The sequence below is a fragment of the Caloenas nicobarica genome, chromosome 3, assembly GCF_036013445.1.
Source record: "Caloenas nicobarica isolate bCalNic1 chromosome 3, bCalNic1.hap1, whole genome shotgun sequence".
Taxonomy (NCBI): Eukaryota; Metazoa; Chordata; class Aves; order Columbiformes; family Columbidae; genus Caloenas; species Caloenas nicobarica.
Genome location: NC_088247.1, coordinates 71479688 through 71497321, shown reverse-complemented (window position 1 = coordinate 71497321; position 17634 = coordinate 71479688). Strand labels below are relative to the sequence as shown.

Here is a 17634-nt window from a genome sequence, read left to right as displayed (position 1 = left end):
TCCCTCCACCCTCTCCCGAAGGGGAGCGGGGGGAGCACCCAGCATTCCTTGCGGCGCCGTGGCCATTCCGTGGTTCCGCGCGCTGCCTGGTGTGCGAGTGTCGCGCCGCGGCCGGGCGGGAAGATGGCGGCGATGGACGGGCCCCTGGCTGTCTTCGGAGAGCGGACCAGCGGCGACACGATCCGCACGCAGAACGGTAACGGCCGCGTGCTGCCGGCAGGGCACTGATGAGCCGGGGGGGGGGGGCGGGAAGGAGGTAACATGGCGCGGCCGTTGCCGCCGCCATGTGCTTACCCGGGAGCGGCCTCTGCCTGCCGCCGGCTGCTCTCGGCCCCGGGCCCTTGTGGGGGTCGCTGCCGGCGGGAGGGCGGGCGGGTGGCACGGCTCGTGCTCCGCAGCCCCCACGAGGAGGCGGGAGGCTCCCGCGGCCCCTGCTTCGATGGCAGCTCGCACCGGGAGCGGGGGGCTGCTGAGCAGGGACCGGCTGGGTCCCACCCCGAGCTCGTAGCGCGTTAGCCGGCAAGGCCTGCAGGCTGGCCTTGGTGAGGCCGGGGCGGCTGGGGAAGCGTGTTGCTTCCCGGCAGAGGAGAATAACCTGCCTTGTAAAGTGGGGACCCTCCTCTGGATGAGTATCTTTTAACTAGTTCTCGAAAATGTTCCGCATTCTGCAGGCTTTTATATTAAATCTTGGGAGAAGACTGCAAATCCCTAGATTGTTGTTAATTTCTGAGTAGGTAAAACACAAAAGAAGAAGCTTAAGGCCTGCTTCTGATGATCGCGAGAGGCATGCAATTCTGGTGATGCTTTAGGCGGAACAGTTAGAATGAGAATTACCTCAGTCTATGGCTGAGATAGTTTATAATGGCGACTTCGGTGATACAACGGTTATTTCTTTCAGAAGCCCGCCATTACTCCTTCAAAACAAAATGGGTTATATTGTTTGAAGTTCAAAGTGAAGGTCTGGCTTGTCACTACTCCCATTAAACTACCACTTTTTCAATTTCTAGATTAAGTGGCTATGCTTGTGGGATAGAGAATTTTTGCCACGGTCTGAAGGAAAAGGTTGATTGTATCTTTTTCCTATATGAAGTTGGCAGAACATTCTTTAAACAAGCCATTACTAGCTTAGCTAAATCAGGTTACTTTAGCTCACGTTTCTGAATTGCAGGTTCTTGGCACGTTTTCTTGTAAACCTGAATCATCCTGAAGTTGGGAAGATAAAACTTTTTTTCTTTTTTGTTTCTTCAGTTACTGCTGCATCTGCTATTGCCAATATTGTGAAGAGTTCTCTTGGGCCAGTTGGTCTGGATAAGATGTTGGTGGATGATATTGGGGTAAGTAAACTTATTTTAAGAAGTGTCAGGAGAACTTGTATTCCTATGTATAAGCACTTCCACTTGGTATGCTTCAAAGGTCTAACATACACATACCTGTTCTTTTCCGTGGTTCTGAGAGGGGGTAGGAGGAGAAATGTGGTAAAATTGAGCATCAGGTAATGTATGCTACATCATCTTAGTTTAATTCAGTAGTTTATGTGGCACAGTTCTCTTCTTTCTACCTGTAAGTTCTTCTCACCTATTACAAGTGTTGGTCAAATTCACAGGCATGAGTATCACCATCGAAGTTAGGCCTTGCGATAGTGTTGACTTGTATATGCTGCTGAAATAACAAAAAGGGATTCAAATAATCCCATAACAATTTAAAAGCAGTAGTTCATATTTTGAAGTATTTCAAGCAAATGAGGAAAGTTCACTGTTTTACAGGCTGCGGTATAATCTACAGTATTAGAGAGTAGTCATTTCACTGGTGCTAATCCGGTGTGTGCAAAACATTTGATGAGTTTCTGTAACATAAAAACTTGTCCGATAAACAGGAAGTGCAGATTCTTCTCTGGTAACGTTTCTGTTATAAGAGTGGGACTCCTGGTTAAAAAGAAGCTCTGAATACTTGGTATAGTTATTTTATGGAGATTCACGAAGAATAATTGACTTTCACTTGCATAAACATTATGAAACACAGTGGTAAAAACATAATAGAAATACACATCATGTTAATGTTTGATTTCTGAAAATTAGGATGTGACCATTACTAACGATGGTGCAACCATTTTGAAACTGCTAGAAGTGGAACATCCTGCGGCAAAAGTTCTTTGTGAGCTGGCAGACTTGCAAGACAAAGAAGTTGGTGATGGGACAACCTCAGTGGTATGTAGAAAGTTTTACAGGCAGATACACCAAAAGTCAGTGTTCCATTATCACAGTGCTGCTTTTGATTTATCCGTGATGAATCTTGATGCAATGTGGATCAGCTATACAGAATGAAAAGCCTTGTGGTTGACTGAATATAAATGTTTTTTTAAAGTGGGTTACAGAATAAAGCAATTAGACTTGAGAGTTTTTTAGAGATGCTAGTTTCCATATGCAACTGGTGCTCTGGAATGGAATTTGCTTACTTCAGTTGTGTTATTTATTTTTTCATTTCTTGAAGTTGTGAGGACAGATTCTGAATTAAAGTTCCTAATTTTTAACAACCACGAGAAACTGAAGTGTTAGTCCTAAGAAGGATGCTGCATGTTGAAAACTTGCATGAGACTTTTGACATCTTGGGGGAGGGGGGACCAAATGACGTGGCTTTTACCTGATGTTGGAAACTATTAATAATTCCAGGTCGCAAGTACTTGTTCCACTGAATAGACATTGGACAACTATTTATAATTCTACTTTCCACTTAGTAGCAACAGGTAGTTATTTTGCTTGTGCGGAATACATATATTTATTGTTTGTATTTGAAACAGGTAATTATTGCTGCAGAACTTCTGAAAAATGCAGATGAGCTAGTGAAACAGAAAATTCATCCTACCTCCATCATTGGTGGATACCGACTTGCTTGCAAGTAAGAAACTAATACAGTTGAAGTTGCATTTTTTAAGGTACAATAACTGCATGCTTTTTGTTTATTTCTGTATTAGTGACTGTGTTAATACAGACTTCTTGTGCAAAGTGTTTACAGTGTTTTGGTTTTGGCATGTATTCTCAGCTTTCTTGTTAATTCTTTTTATTTTTCCATTTATTTAGAATTTCTGTAGTCTCACATAAAAATATCACTTTGCTGTCTAGAAGGTGAATGGATCTCATCCCTGTGTTCTTTTGAGATAACATTTGAAAGGGCTCACCCTGCAGGATTTTTATCTTTGTGTGTGTGGAATTCTTTACCAGTATTTTTCTCTCTTCTACAGGGAAGCAGTTCGCTACATCAATGAAAATCTTATTATTAACACAGATGAATTGGGCAGAGAGTGCCTAATTAATGCTGCTAAAACATCGATGTCCTCTAAAATTATAGGAATGTATCCTTTAACTTCGTCAAGTTATTTAAGTGAGAGTGATTAGCTGGAGAACTGAGTAGCTAGCCTAGTTCCCTTTGCAGCGGTTCTTAGGAATGGGGTATAGTATTCAAGCTGTCATTTTTATAACACAGGTGTGAAAATCTTTTCACAGATACTACTATTTATCTAAACTTGGTTAGGCACATTGCAGTAGCTTTAACAGTGCATTGTTTCCTTAGCGAGACTAGATAAGGCATTCTGGGAATGGAAGAGTGCATTGCAGAAGTTAAGTACCTGGGGAGTGAAACTAGAGGAAAGAAGGTTGCATTTTACTTTGTAGTCATAGAAAAACCTGCATTTTTAGCCTTTGTGCTATCAAGGGAATGGAGACTGCCCACAAGAAGAGTTGTTAAGGAACAAAAGGTGTGTAAAATGCAGATATCACACTAGCCTGTCAAATTTTCTTACCAGAATTAACTCGTGCCTGTAAGGGAATGGTGAAAAAAGCTAGCATTTCCATACCTTTCTGGAGCTCTTTTTTGGAAACAGTATTTGACTCTTAGTTTGGGCACTGTCAGTGACTTCTTTTTTTCTTAAGCATAGTACTAGTTTTCTTCTTCAGGTTTAACCTTAACAGCATTGCAGTGATGGTGATTTCTTTGCTAACATGGTGGTGGATGCTGCACTGGCAGTTAAATACACAGACCAGAAGGGTCAGGCTCGGTATCCAATCAACTCGGTTAATGTTTTGAAGGCACATGGCCGCAGCCAAAAAGAGAGCATACTCGTGAATGGTTATGCTCTGAACTGCGTGGTGGGCTCGCAGGGTAAGAACATGCAGTGTTTCATAAAACTTTTGTGTGAACTCAGTCCTCTCAGTCTTTCTGCATAAATCTTCTTACTGATTGCATTAGTTGCAGATCACATGGGTTTTCAGTTTGGAACAATTGAACATGAATGTAAAAAACCTTACACTTCACCATAGTTTCTAGGCTAGGGTCTGCCAGCTAGTAGTGATCCGCAAAGTGTTGTTAAGTTACTGTAGTTTCTATAACCCAGTATCTGCATGGTAACACTGATCTTGTGGAACATAAGCACCTCCCTTACCAGGTTGGTAGGAAACTATTACATTTAGCAGAGCCGTGTTGATTAGCTAACCTAAAGAATGCAAGACTGATGGGTCAGCTTTTCATGGCCCTTCACATTTTGATGATGGGGTTTGTAAAATGTAACAGAGGTTATAGCTGAGATTTTTTTAGGAAAAAATCCTCTTTGAAAGTCCTTGCTAAGGATTTTTCTGTACTGGGGCAGAACTGGAGGCAGAAAAGCAAACTGAATACAAATCTGAAATGTGAAAATAGCATTAGTTTTAATCTCTGCTGCTACCTTGATTTTCTCTTAATTACATTTGACAAAATCCTTTTTCTTGTTCTCTCTCACCAGGTATGACGAAGAGAATAGTCAATGCAAAGATTGCATGCCTTGACTTCAGCCTGCAGAAAGCGAAAATGAAGCTTGGTGTTCAGATTGTTATCTCAGACCCTGAGAAGCTGGACCAGATAAGGCAGAGGTGTGTGGAAGCTTTGAGTAACTGAGACAGGGGAGTTTCACAGGCTTGTTTTGATCTCTTCAGTTGAGGTGGCTCGATGTAATTTTGGCTGAGCACAAGAGGTAAAAATGTTGTAAATCATGTAAATAATTTCCCAGTGATACCAAATATTAATTGTAAAAGCCTTCGCTTCTCGAGGCAGAACTAGTATTAGGACAGGTTTTGAGGAATCCAGGTATGTTTGTGCAATGGTTCCTTCTCTGTCTGGAGCTCTGCATGAAGATTTTGAGACATGGGGTGGTAGAATGTGATTGAAGACTTTTTAAATACATTTTTATAACTTTGGCTTAATCCTTGCAGAGAATCAGATATTACCAAAGAAAGGATCCAGAAGATTTTGGCCACTGGTGCCAATGTTATTCTTACCACTGGAGGCATTGATGATATGTGTCTGAAATACTTTGTTGATGCTGGTGCTATGGCAGTTCGAAGAGTTGTGAAAAAGGACCTTAAGCGGATTGCTAAGGCATCCGGAGGTATGTCTCTTTCTGTCTGTTTTGGTTTTTAAGTAAAAGATGTTGTTACGAGTATTAGTAACGAATTTCAAAATATGGCTTCTTAATCTGCAAGCCATGCAAGGAGAGGATAAGTACAGCTGAGCCATTCTTGTTAGGTTTTAACTTGGCTGTTGCGTTTAAGTGACCATTTTGTCACAGTAGGTGAGTACTGAGAGTGTTGACTGCTGAAGATTCACAGAGGGGAAAACAAATGACGCCTTGCCCTGGGAAGATGGTCTTCTTGTAGAAATAGGAGCCAGAATCTGCATTTATTTAGAAGTCTTTGTTAAGCACACCTTCATAAGCCTCTGGAGGGTTGTGTTACGTACTTTGTTTAGGTAGTTCAAGACAAATGAAGCATTCCTAAATCATTAAACACATAGTGAAAAAAATTATGGTCCTACACAGATTTTATTTGTCAATTCTTAAATTTGCATGAAAACATTGTCATGTGGTAAAGGACAGGAACTTGTACTAGCTGTGGAGAAGTAAGCGCTGTAAAAGTTGAGCAAAAAAAGAGTAGTATCGATTATATACTGTGGAGTATTGAATTGTTACCTGAGAATTAGAAGTGCTGTCGAATTTAAGAAAAATCTGCTTATACTGCTTTTATTTCTGTTTCCAATTTCTGGTTTTCTTTATGACTGTTCTGGGAAGTTGGCAAAGGATGTGCTGGAATGGAACGCTAATCGTACTTTTTTGTTTGTTAAAGCAACCATATGTTCAACCCTTGCAAACCTTGAAGGTGAGGAGAGTTTTGAAGCATTAATGCTGGGACAGGCAGAAGAGGTGATTCAAGAGAGAATCTGTGATGATGAGCTCATTTTAATCAAGAAGTAAGGATCATTTTTAAAACACTGTTTTCTGTACACTTTCTACTAAGTGGGAGATAAAATTCCATTTTTTTACTTCCACGCTATCTCAGCGGTATGAGTAGTTATATGTGTGGGAAGAGTATACAAGTCCACCAAGAATTAGAAGTGGAAGCGTTTAATCTCTTTTGCTGGGACTGGACACCTGCCATAATGTATGAGACAATCAGATTGCTAGGTAGACTTTACTTAAGGTTTTGCTTATTAACAACTTTTTCTAAAATTTACAATAAAATTCTATTAAATTGGTAGAGACATTGTAAGAGCATTCATATCATGTTCCTTTACCTGCCTTTTAGCAGTATAGTCATACTGGCTTCCCTTACAGACAGGAAAGGGAAATGGGTACCATCTGAGTAATTTAATCTGAATAAGGAGGTGCAAGCTAAATCTTATGATTTATAGTGGAAGACAGGGTTTACTTGTGCTAGTTTCATTGAATCAGTCATTTGCTTGGCAGCATGAAATGGACCACATTGTCAAAAGGGTATTTTTTTAGGGTGGTGGTTTTTTTTTTTCTTTAATGGGTAAGAGGAGCAATGGTTAACTGTCCACACATGGTATTTTCCCTTGAAGTTTTTAGTATGTCACTCCTGTCTGGTACATGAAAACTCCAGTATCAGTTTGTTTGACAAGAACATACCTTAGATATTGGCTTTTGCCCTGCTTCAGTATCCCTCCTCGGTGTTCAACTTCTCTAGTCTCATTTGTGTGTGAATTAAATATTCTGACCATGGCACTTGTGTGGCAGTTATGTGACTGCTTATACTGTAATGCTGGCAGTCATGAGCTCACTTGATGGCTGTACAAAACAGAACTTTCTTAATATCCAATTACATTTTCCACATATTTGATGGGAAAACATCTTGTCTGTCACACTTCTGTCAGGTAGCTTTCTCTAAAAGACTAAACTCAAACTAGTTTATTGCGTATTAGAACTTTAGTATTGACTTAATAGGTACAATGGACATACACTGCGAATGTGCATAACAATGTTAAGATTTTCTTTTAAATGTTGCAAGAATCTGACCCAACTGAACTTGGCTTTAGAAGAAAAATTTCTGCAATAATAGTTTTAATTTGTATTCTGTTCAGCAAGACTGACTTGTGATTCCTTTTTTCCCATAGTACAAAGGCTCGTACTTCAGCATCAATTATCTTACGAGGAGCTAATGACTTCATGTGTGATGAAATGGAACGATCTATACATGATGCACTCTGTGTTGTTAAAAGGGTCTTGGAATCCAAGTCTGTCGTCCCAGGTGGCGGTGCTGTAGAAGCAGCGCTCTCAATATATCTTGAAAATTATGCAACCAGCATGGTGAGTCTCACATGAAGACGTAAGAGTGTGTATGTGTTAGGCTTGGACAGCGTGAATTTTAAAGCATTTATTTTCTAGTAGAAGTTGGTTCGTGAAAACGTAATCATCTTACAGAATGTAAGATGCTTCTTTAAAATGGAGTATATTAGTTACTCTTTCTCTGATAATTTGACTATATGGTTCTTTGGCCTAAAAATAGGTTTTGCATGTGAAAACCCCTCTCTACTATTGACAGTCTTGGTCATGGTTGTATTTTTTCCTCTTTCGTTGCAGCAATTGGTTTAAAAACTTTTTCCTCTCTCTAGGGATCACGTGAACAACTTGCAATAGCAGAATTTGCAAGATCGCTCTTAATAATTCCAAATACATTGGCAGTAAATGCCGCTCAAGATGCAACAGATCTCGTTGCGAAGTTGAGAGCATTCCATAATGAGGCCCAAGTTAACCCAGATCGCAAAAATCTGAAATGGCAAGTATCTATCTGTAGGAAGGCTACTCAAAATTAAGTGGGGGGGTGACTTAGATGAAAAACATTCTGCCAGTTTACTAAACTGTGATTTGCATGTAAAAGGGGTATGTTATCGCTGACTTTTCTTTCTGTGTCCTGCAGTCCTATATGTGTGTCACTGGGACCTAGTAGTAGTTAAACAGCATGCTCCCAACTGTATTTCTGCTTTTTCTACCTCTCCATCTGACTGTTTATTCTTTTCAGGATTGGTCTTGACTTGATCAATGGAAAACCTCGTGATAACAAGCAAGCTGGTGTCTTTGAACCAACCATGGTCAAAACTAAGAGCCTGAAGTTTGCAACAGAAGCTGCAATTACTATTCTTCGAATTGATGATCTTATTAAACTGCACCCTGAAACTAAAGAAGAGAGAGGGTGCTATGAGGACGCAGTTCACTCTGGAGCACTTGAAGAATAACTTAGGTTTTATTTATGTTTGTTTAACTTACACTTCCCACTCTTATAACTAAAATGTTAATAAAACAAGTGATTGAATGCTGCTGCTATTTTCTTGTAGACAATTTTTGAAAAAGGTTGGTCCTTGTGTTGAGCATGTAGACAAGGAGAGTGCAGCAGCCACTAATCTTGTTGTCAGGGCAATGACTGAGTGGCAAGAGGTAATAAAGTAAGCTTATTTAATTTTAGGCAAAACAAAACAAGCTCCATGATTAGAAGTTTATTAGTAAACTGTTCCAAAGCTAGTTAGCACTAGACACTCGTTCATTCACATTCATCTCTCAACACACATGGCTATTCCCATTCCTCCTCCTATACAGAGAGCAGCAACACCACGTTTTCCACCTGTTCGTTCCAGTGCATGCAGAAGAGTAACAAGGATGCGGCAACCAGAGGCACCAAGAGGGTGGCCAAGAGCAATAGCTCCACCTTGGATGTTAATCTAAAAAAAAAAGCCAATGAAGAAGAAGGTCAAATTAAGGAATCATTGAACTAGCTAAGCTGAGGTTCAATGTGAATGACCTCACTGGATATAGTCCGTGATTGTGAGTAAGGCCAAAACTGCTACCACCATTTCAAGGAGGAATTGAATGTGCATGCAACAGCTGCTGAAAAAGGCCCAACTTGCTGAAGGCAATAAAGGTGACAACTGAGGTGCATTTAGGGGAGAGTAATACCCTGCACTTTTTGCCATTGCTGGAAGAATACAGTGACAAATCCAGCAGCAAGTTCAAATTCTGAAGTTAACTATGCTCAAGCAGTTATCTATATTTGCATACAAATCCACTATAATAAAGCTGCAGCTTGTTTAGCTAGGAGCCACTGCACCTGCTAGCAAAGCAAGGCTACAGCTGAGTAGCGTAAGGAAACGCCTACTGTGGTTCCCATCCTTTCTGCTCATGGCAAGGCAATTGCAGGACGACTGATCTTGCCTCTTTGGAATACAATCCAGTTGCACAGAATGGAAAAACTCGAGTACAGGAGGCAAATTCTGACCTGAAATATATTCATTACCTTTTCTGGATTTACTTTCAGTTCTTTCGCTATTGCAATAGATAGTGATGCAAAGGCTTCATTAATTTCAAACAGGTCAACTTGTTCCAGAGTCCAGCTGGCTTTGTCAATCTGAGAAAACAAAATAAACAGGCTTTACTATCTTTCAGGTTTTTGTCAGCACTGGAGAAAGCTTTTCATAACAATTAAATTGGGTGATATGAAGCCACCACTTCTAAAAAAATCAAAGGAAACTGATTTTATAGCCAGGGTTGATGGCAGAATCCTTGAAGACACAAAATTTCGGCATCAGCAGAAGTCAGTACAATGTGCTATAACATGCTGGCTGCTCTTAAAAAATCTTGACTAATTTTACACATGTAGTGGTGGTGGTGCAATTGTAGGACTCAAACAGTATGTGGTGCCAGTAACAGAACAAGCAAGGTTTTCAAAAGTAGGTTTTAACAGATTTAAAGCAGGTTTTTCAGGACCTAAGTCTGACTGTTAGAGATTCTCTGCTTAATACAGATTTTTATACAGGAAATAGTGAAATGACCATTAGTGATGGGTGTCATTTCTCCAGCCTCTCCTTCCTTTAAGTTCAAAGTTGCCTCTTGAAGCTTTTCACAGAGGGGCTATTTTAGATGACTTGGCTAATATTTTCACTTGAGAAACTTCTTGTGTGATTGCCTACTTGGGTACAGGCTTAGGCGTGTTTCACAGATCTACGTTTTTACTTGAGCTCACTTTGTTTCTAACAGCAATTATGTTTCACAACCAGCCAGCCAGGCTGGTGCAGCTCCAAGAAAGACTATAGTCAAAGAGGAGGGCCTCTTTCTACTAGATATTGTAGAGACAGTAGCAAGGAAGGTGTTGGTCTCTTCTCCCAAGTAGCAAGCAACAGGATGAGAGGAAATGGCCTCAAGTTGCACCAGGGGAGGTTTAGATTGGATATTGGGAAAAATTTCTTCACCAAAAGAGTTGTCGGGCATTGGAACAGGCTGCCCAGGGAAGCGGTAGAGTCACCATCCCTGGAGGTGTAGGGACATGGCTTAGGGGTGGATTTGGCAGCATTAGGTTAATGGTCAGACTCTTACGATCTTAAAGGTCTTTTGTAACCTAAACAATTCTATGATTCTATGAAACCATTCACCTTCTGGGAAAAGTCTTATCTTTTAAAGATTTACTATGTTGTTGAAACACTAAAATGCATGGCTTAGTCATTATCTCACTATAAAGTGCTACTAAAAATTCTGGAGAGAAACTGATAATATATGGAGGCTGTGAAGTGTCTGACAACATAGATTACGAAGCTTACATTAAGAAGTAATGTGCCCTTTTTCAGAGTACCTATTAAGATTATAGGTACTGTTAAACACAGCTTGTCTGTTCTACAACTAAAAATATGTATTGGCTATACATTTGTAGCATTCTTCATTTAAAACAACAGTTTGAGATCTGGTGAGAAAAAGCTTCAGCATTACAGTTCTGATTTTCCCGCTACAAGCCACAGAGCTCGGGTGAGTTCAAGTTAGGCTTCTACACTGCTATGACATTTCAGAGATGAACAAAGTAAGGCCTTTGCACAGTATAAATAAAGCTAAGAAAGAATACTAAAGCAAATCTATCCTTATCAGCTGTACGAGAACTCTCTTTATGCTTGGTTTCATAGCTCAGTTTTAGCACATCCTCAGCTGGGGTTGCCACAGGCTGAGTCTGTACTAACAAGCAGCGTGGTACCATAGGGGCTGCTCACTCAGGGCACTTCAGCTGAGAGTCTCATCCTGTGGACCGAACACAGAGCACATCAGTGGGTGCAATAACAGTCCAAGCACGTTAGATGTGGTTCTGGAGTGCACCTTCTTGTTTAGTTTCACCTGAAAGGGATCCAGCTGGCATGCTCCAACTCTTTTTGCAGCACAAACTAAATCACTAAGGGAACCGTCACACTGGCTAATGCAGATGCACCCACTGACCCTTCTCTCAGTGCCCTACTATTGCAAATACAATCAGACAGCAATGTGAAAATTAACTTGGCCAGACACAGCAACAGAACCATATAATGGCAAGAACCAAATCATCCCTAAATTAGGTTAGTATACACATCCAAACCCAACTAGTTTATGTTCTGAACTCCATTCATATGCCTATGCATTTAATTTTTTTCCCAATGAATAGGCACTAGCCTGGTAGCACTAGAAATGTTAATCTTATATACTCTCCACTATTTTAAGTGTTGTTTTAACTTAGTTTATTTTTTCTAGTAAGTTTTTCTTAGAATATAGAAAAACCATGGCCAGAAAATGATAAGCAATTACAAGCAAGTGTTTTTAAATAAGATACATAGATAACTACTTACAGCTTTCCTTATTGCTGAAATGGGCGCTACTCCCATTACAGATGGATCTACACCTGTCTGAGCCCAAGATACAATCCGAGCCAAAGGCATAAGACCTCTCCTAGCAGCTTCCGATTTCTTCATTAGAATTACAGCTGCAGCTCCATCATTTATACCTGTGTAATGACAAACAACTTGTATGTATCTGTTGGGTTTTATGGGTTTTACTGTACCACCTTTTCCAGCTTGTAAAGTTCAATCTAGACAAAACAAAAAAAAAAAAAATCACAGATCTTTTCTTGGTTTAGCTCAGTATTTTTTTTTCTTATCAGCCAAGCCTGACCTCTGGCATCAACACTTACAATGGGTAACATCTATACTGCTGTAAATGTGACACATTTGTGATTTCTATTCAGAAAGCAGCAGGCGGAAGAGTTGAGGCACAGTCTGAAAAAGGAGCACATCAGCGTTATTAGCCAGACTTTGGAAGATGCAGTGTAAGGACCAAGGAAGAAGTTTCAAGGCTGCCTATAGCAGGAAAGTTAGGCCCACAGGAGTAGCAATTTCAAACTCGAATTGCTAAGTGTTCCTTTGTCCAGACCCACAGTATTAGAAACCACTGTTACTGTCCAAACACTTGTATTGCTTCATAGAAAGCAAGCAAACAAAAGGCAATTAATCTGTACAGAAATCCTCCCCCACAGTTATATTCGAGTTCTACCCATGTTGTCAAACACATTGCAGTTTCCTGCAAAACATATTCAGCAGTAACCACCCGGCAGCTTAACCCCTCGCAGAGACCCTGCCTTGAGCCATAAGCAGCTACCGTTCTTTTCCATTTTGTTTTTAGCCAGACGGACCAACCTGAGGCATTAGCTGCTGTTACTGTCCCAGTTCCGTCTGTCAGGAAACAGGGCTTTAACTTTGCCACTGTTTCCAAGTTGCTCCCATGTCGAGGGTGTTCATCTGTTTTAACTTCTACAGGACCTGAAAAATAGAGCGTTATACTCACGGGAGGGTCTACTTGCATGCACTTGACTCAAACAGAAATCTGGCACAAACAACAGGCTGATCGGGGATAGATGCCACATTCCTTCTAAGCAACAAGCCACTCTGTTGGAGACAGCTTCCAACTCAGTGTGAATTATTAAACCCTCCTCCAGCTCCTTCTAGGAGGACAAACAGCTGGGTTTTCTGACACAAACACTAACAACTAAAATACGGTCTACCTGTATAAAAGCAGATCTTGTTCTTGCTATTCCTTGCAAAGAGTAGTCAAGTGTCATTAAATATTATTATCTAAACTGGTAACAGGAAGGCCCATCATTAGTTTGTAACCAGCCTAACACCAGAACTTTTCCCACAAGGTCTATTCCATGCAAATGTTGAACATCTAACTCTTGATTTCTGTTTGGAAAATTCAGTTGTTGCATCCACCTCACAAGGAGCTGGGCAAATTCCCCTGCTCTAGAAACAGATCTTTGGATCAAGCACCATAATATATCCCCAAGAGGCCTAAAGAGAAACATACCTAATATATGCAACCTGACCTAGCTAATTAACAAGTAACCCTAATTATTGTTACTGTGTATTTTACTAGGTGGGCAAGGTTTTCCAAATCAACATGACTGTTTGAAGTTTGGTGAAGCCAGGAGTCTAATGAAACAAAAATACTGATTTTGGTACCATACCCGAGCCAATGTTAAGTCAGTGGTTTGCCTGGGTAGTGATTACATCTCCAATAAAACAGAGAGTATTTGCAGAGAACTACATTTAGGTATTCCACATTTGCATCGTTTCTCTTTCAAAAAAATAACTACTTTAAGTTGAAAAAGAGAGCAACAGCTACATGCTTACAGAACAGCTTACTGAAAAGGCTGTATAACTGGGAAGTCATCCACCAATCATAGCAGACACAGCAGAAAACAGATTTTTCATCAAAATCAGCTCTCATTATCCATTCACACCTACCTTTTTTAGAAGGTACAAGAACAGGAACAATTTCTTTTGTAAAATAGCCTGCTTTCTGGGCTGCCTCTGCCCTGTTTTGTGACTGTACCGCAAGTTGGTCTTGTTCCCCTCTGCTGACTTGCCACTGATTGGCCACATTTTCAGCTGAAATAGGAACGAAATGTAAATTGCCATCAGGAAATGCTAAAATTCCAGGTTGTAAAATTGTAAGCACAAACATAGTCATTAATGTTTGCTGTAGCAAGCATCTAAGCTTGTCAGTTTTCATTCTGATTTCTTCATTTTGTTTGCTTACGATTCTCTATTTTCTTCTGAGCATGAAAATTCCTACGCAGGATTTCCTCTCAGATGGCATATCAAGTTAAATACAAATGCAACCAAGCTTTTCTAGTTTACTGCTTCTCTGGATTGTTATGCTCAGATCTCTCTACAGCTATAACACTTCAGACAGAGGAGGGAACAGTTCTGAAGTTACTCTGTTTTGTAAGCAGGGACTGAAAAAGCAGTTGGCTGACTATGCCATCCAGGGTGCAGAACCATGTGTATCCACAGTACACTTTACGTAATTCCGCCCCTGTGCTGCTGAATACTCCAGTAACATACAGGGATTATTTTGTTTATTTTTCCTGACGTTTAATTAAATTGCTCAAATGCAAAAGACATGCAGTGGGATAAGATGCCAAGAGGCACAAGCCAGGAAGTCCAAAAAATGTACTCTTACAGAGGGAAGAATTTATTAGCTCAGACAGAAAAAAAAAAGGTACTTTTACAAAGCAAGCAGAAAATGCCTTCAATGCCTTTCAATATTAGGGATTTCTTTCTTTTTCATGACTACAACTTAAGAACAGCGTGAAACACTTTATTTTGAAATTTCCTGTCCGTGAATTCTTCCCTTTCCCGGTTAGCCGTTCCATTTTCTGTATCGTCACTGCTTACCTGTTATACCCATATGGTACTGATAAAAAGCATCTGTAAGGCCATCAAGGATTATAGTGTCTTGCAAAGAAGCCTCTCCCATTTTCACCCCAGCTCGCATGTGAATGACATGAGGAGCCTGCAAGAAGGTATTTCGAAAGGCGTTAAAAGTTTCACATCTCTGGTGCACAATACAGCCAGACAGCTGGAGAGACAGACCCCTGCCTTGTGGCTGCAGGTAGATACCCCAAATCCCAGCAGTCCTCCCGGCAGTCTGCTCCATCTCTCCCCCGCAGCGTCTCCCAGCTGGCCTGTGCATTTCCCAAGCAGCAGATCACCAAGCAGCAAGTGTTTTCTCTCCACAGATCAAATCAATCATCCCTGAGGCCATATGGCCACAGGTCCCCCGTCCTACCAGGCTGCTCCAGGTGGTTCCCAATTGCACTTCGCTGCCAGCAAACGTCAGCATCACTCCCAGCATAGGAAGCCAGTGAGCCCCAGCAGAAGACGCCACCCCCTTCTTAGGCATCAGATCGCCATCCCAGCACCATTCCTCAATACAGCCCTGGGCTGAGCACCTTGAAATGAAAGTGCTTTGCTTCCTTTCCAAGCTCAAAGTGCTTGGTGAACAACAACATTTCTAGTTATTCCTTCTTTGGGCTTCTTGCAACACAAAAAAACCTGTCTATTGCCAGCTGTCACAAGCAAATCATTCAACGTGACAGGGCTAGATGGAAATTAAAATGGAATTTTAAATGTAGCGTGTGTTTGCATAGCACCTTTTCAGTAGCTATAGTATCAGGTCTTTAAAAAAAAACCAAAAACAAAGCAAAACAAACAAACAAAAAACTACTGAAGTCAATTGTTGCATGCGCAAATCCATTCTCAAGCGTAGAAACTGAAGCTACTCTTTCAACCTGCCTCCAGAGCGTTAGCCTAGAAACACAGGGTTTCCACATAATGCTGTTTGCTCCCAGTAAGCCGGCGCAATGCGAGTGCAATCGTTTGCTTTACCTTGCTCATACTTTCCATGCCTCCTGCGACCACGATGCTGGAGTCTCCGGTCAGGATGGACTGAGCAGCCAGACACACCGCCTTCAAGCCCGACCCGCAGATCATCTGGCAGCTCCAGGCGGGCACAGAGTAAGGGATCCCCGCGGCAACGCTCGCCTGCCGGACGGGGTTCTGGCCAGCACCTGCAGGAACAGGCTGTATTTTTCTTTTGTCTGTTCTTAAGAAACAAATGTCGGCCTTGTCGCTTTTCACAACAGGTACCCTGATTCCACCAAAAGTTTGGGTCTCGCTCCTATGTTCAGCTGGTAGATAGAGAAGTTCCCAGCAGCAATCTGTAAGCAGGAGCTCAGTGACCTCTCTCATTTATGATGATCAATAAAATACCTGCGAGATCAGGGACTTGCTACTGGTAGTTTTATATGTGCCACTCTGCTTTTGATGGCAGGTCAGATAAAACACCAACTTCAAATTAGCATTAGCTTGTTGCACATGTGTAAGATGAAAGCTCCTTTCAATTTCTACTCGCTGAAGGGTTTCTTTTTGACATCTGTACATCACAGACAACTTTCCCTAAAAGTTCCTATGGAAAGCAAAAGCACAATTATGCGAGGACAGTCCTGAAAGCTTCTATTCTTTGTTATAATCCTGATGGAAAGAATAGGAGCACTATTTTCAAAGAAAACATTCTTTATCTGCATCTCCCCAGGCTAAAGTGATGCCAGTTCCTTGTGCACAAAGAAATGGATAAGGAGAACACATCATTCCGTGAGCTAAAAATATATAAGAATCTGAATCAGCTTTAAGTAAGAAAAAAATATTTATTTCCTTTATGTCTTCATCTTTAAAACACAAACCTGCTCTATGACTCTGCCGATTAAACTTTGCCCTGGAAAAAGGAGAGGACCGTTCAAAACAAACAATTCCCTAACAGGCACATTTTCAAAATATTTGTCTCCAAGCGAGTGGCATCACAGATCTTGCAGGCTGGTCTTGCAGGTAAATGCAAATACAGGCCTCACTATTAAAAATCTCAGAGTTACCGTTTTTTATGACGTTAAAGTTATGAGAGCTGACCAAGGCAGGGAGAGAAGGGATGCTGCAACAAAGAAAAGACACTGACTGTCACAAGTACGCTGTTAGCTAGTTTGGGGATAAAAACCAGCCAACCAAATAAACAAACGAAAAACTGTTAAACAAGCTATCCCCCCAGCACACCCTTTCCAAAGCCCCGGCAACGGGTGCGGAGCGGAGCGGCGCCCAGGATGCCGCTCCAGCCTTTGTTGGGGAACCACGTTCCCACCGGCAAGGAATAACGCTCTGAAACGCGAAACCTGGGCTGTTCCAATGCGGCTGCTGGGGGCTGTGTCCGCGGGGAGGCAGCGCCCGTACCTGCGGTGAGGACCTGCCCCAGGATCACCTCCGACACCTCCTCGGGGCGCAGCCCGGCCCGCCGCAGCACCTCCCGGATGGCGGCCGCCCCCAGCTCGTGCGCCGGCAGCGCCGACAGGCCGCCGTTGAAGGAGCCTGGGCGGAGAGAGAGGGAGAGGGCTCAGCACCGGCCCGGGGGACACCTGGCAAGGGCGGGGGAGCGCCCGCCGCCCGGCCCGGCCCGGCCCCGGGGGGAACCCGCCGCTCCGCCCCTCACCGACGGCGGTCCTGGCGGCGGAGACGAAGACGACGGGGTCCGCGCTCATGGCGGCGGTGAGAGGAGCGGCGGCGGGAGCGGCGGCGGTGAGAGGAGCGGCGGTCAGAGGGGCGGCCGCGCCCGCAGCGAGAGCGGGGCCGGCGGCGGGGCCGCCCCTCGCGTGTTGCCGG

The 17634-nt window shown here is 42.2% G+C and overlaps 2 protein-coding genes and 1 non-coding gene across 3 annotated transcripts; 2 read left to right on the top strand and 1 right to left on the bottom strand.

Annotated features, from left to right (window-relative positions):
- Positions 1-6: 6 nt before the first annotated feature.
- Positions 7-8659, top strand: TCP1 (t-complex 1). Its single transcript, XM_065631430.1, has 12 exons — positions 7-196; positions 1249-1334; positions 2076-2204; positions 2795-2892; positions 3236-3346; positions 3971-4152; positions 4769-4895; positions 5235-5410; positions 6144-6267; positions 7432-7624; positions 7930-8093; positions 8337-8659. Exons 1-12 carry the CDS (start codon positions 124-126, stop codon positions 8548-8550), a joined length of 1677 nt encoding a protein of 558 aa, XP_065487502.1. The 5' UTR covers positions 7-123; the 3' UTR covers positions 8551-8659.
- Positions 974-1108, top strand: LOC135987842 (small nucleolar RNA SNORA29). Its single transcript, XR_010606077.1, has one exon. It is a non-coding gene; the product is annotated as a small nucleolar RNA SNORA29 (small nucleolar RNA).
- On the bottom strand, positions 8467-17634 carry ACAT2 (acetyl-CoA acetyltransferase 2). Its single transcript, XM_065631432.1, has 9 exons — positions 17465-17634; positions 17209-17343; positions 15820-16001; positions 14827-14944; positions 13891-14034; positions 12784-12906; positions 11941-12095; positions 9603-9713; positions 8467-9030 (listed from the first exon to the last, which is right to left on the bottom strand). The coding sequence occupies exons 1-9, from the start codon at positions 17511-17513 to the stop codon at positions 8863-8865; spliced, it is 1185 nt and encodes a 394-aa protein (XP_065487504.1). The 5' UTR covers positions 17514-17634; the 3' UTR covers positions 8467-8862.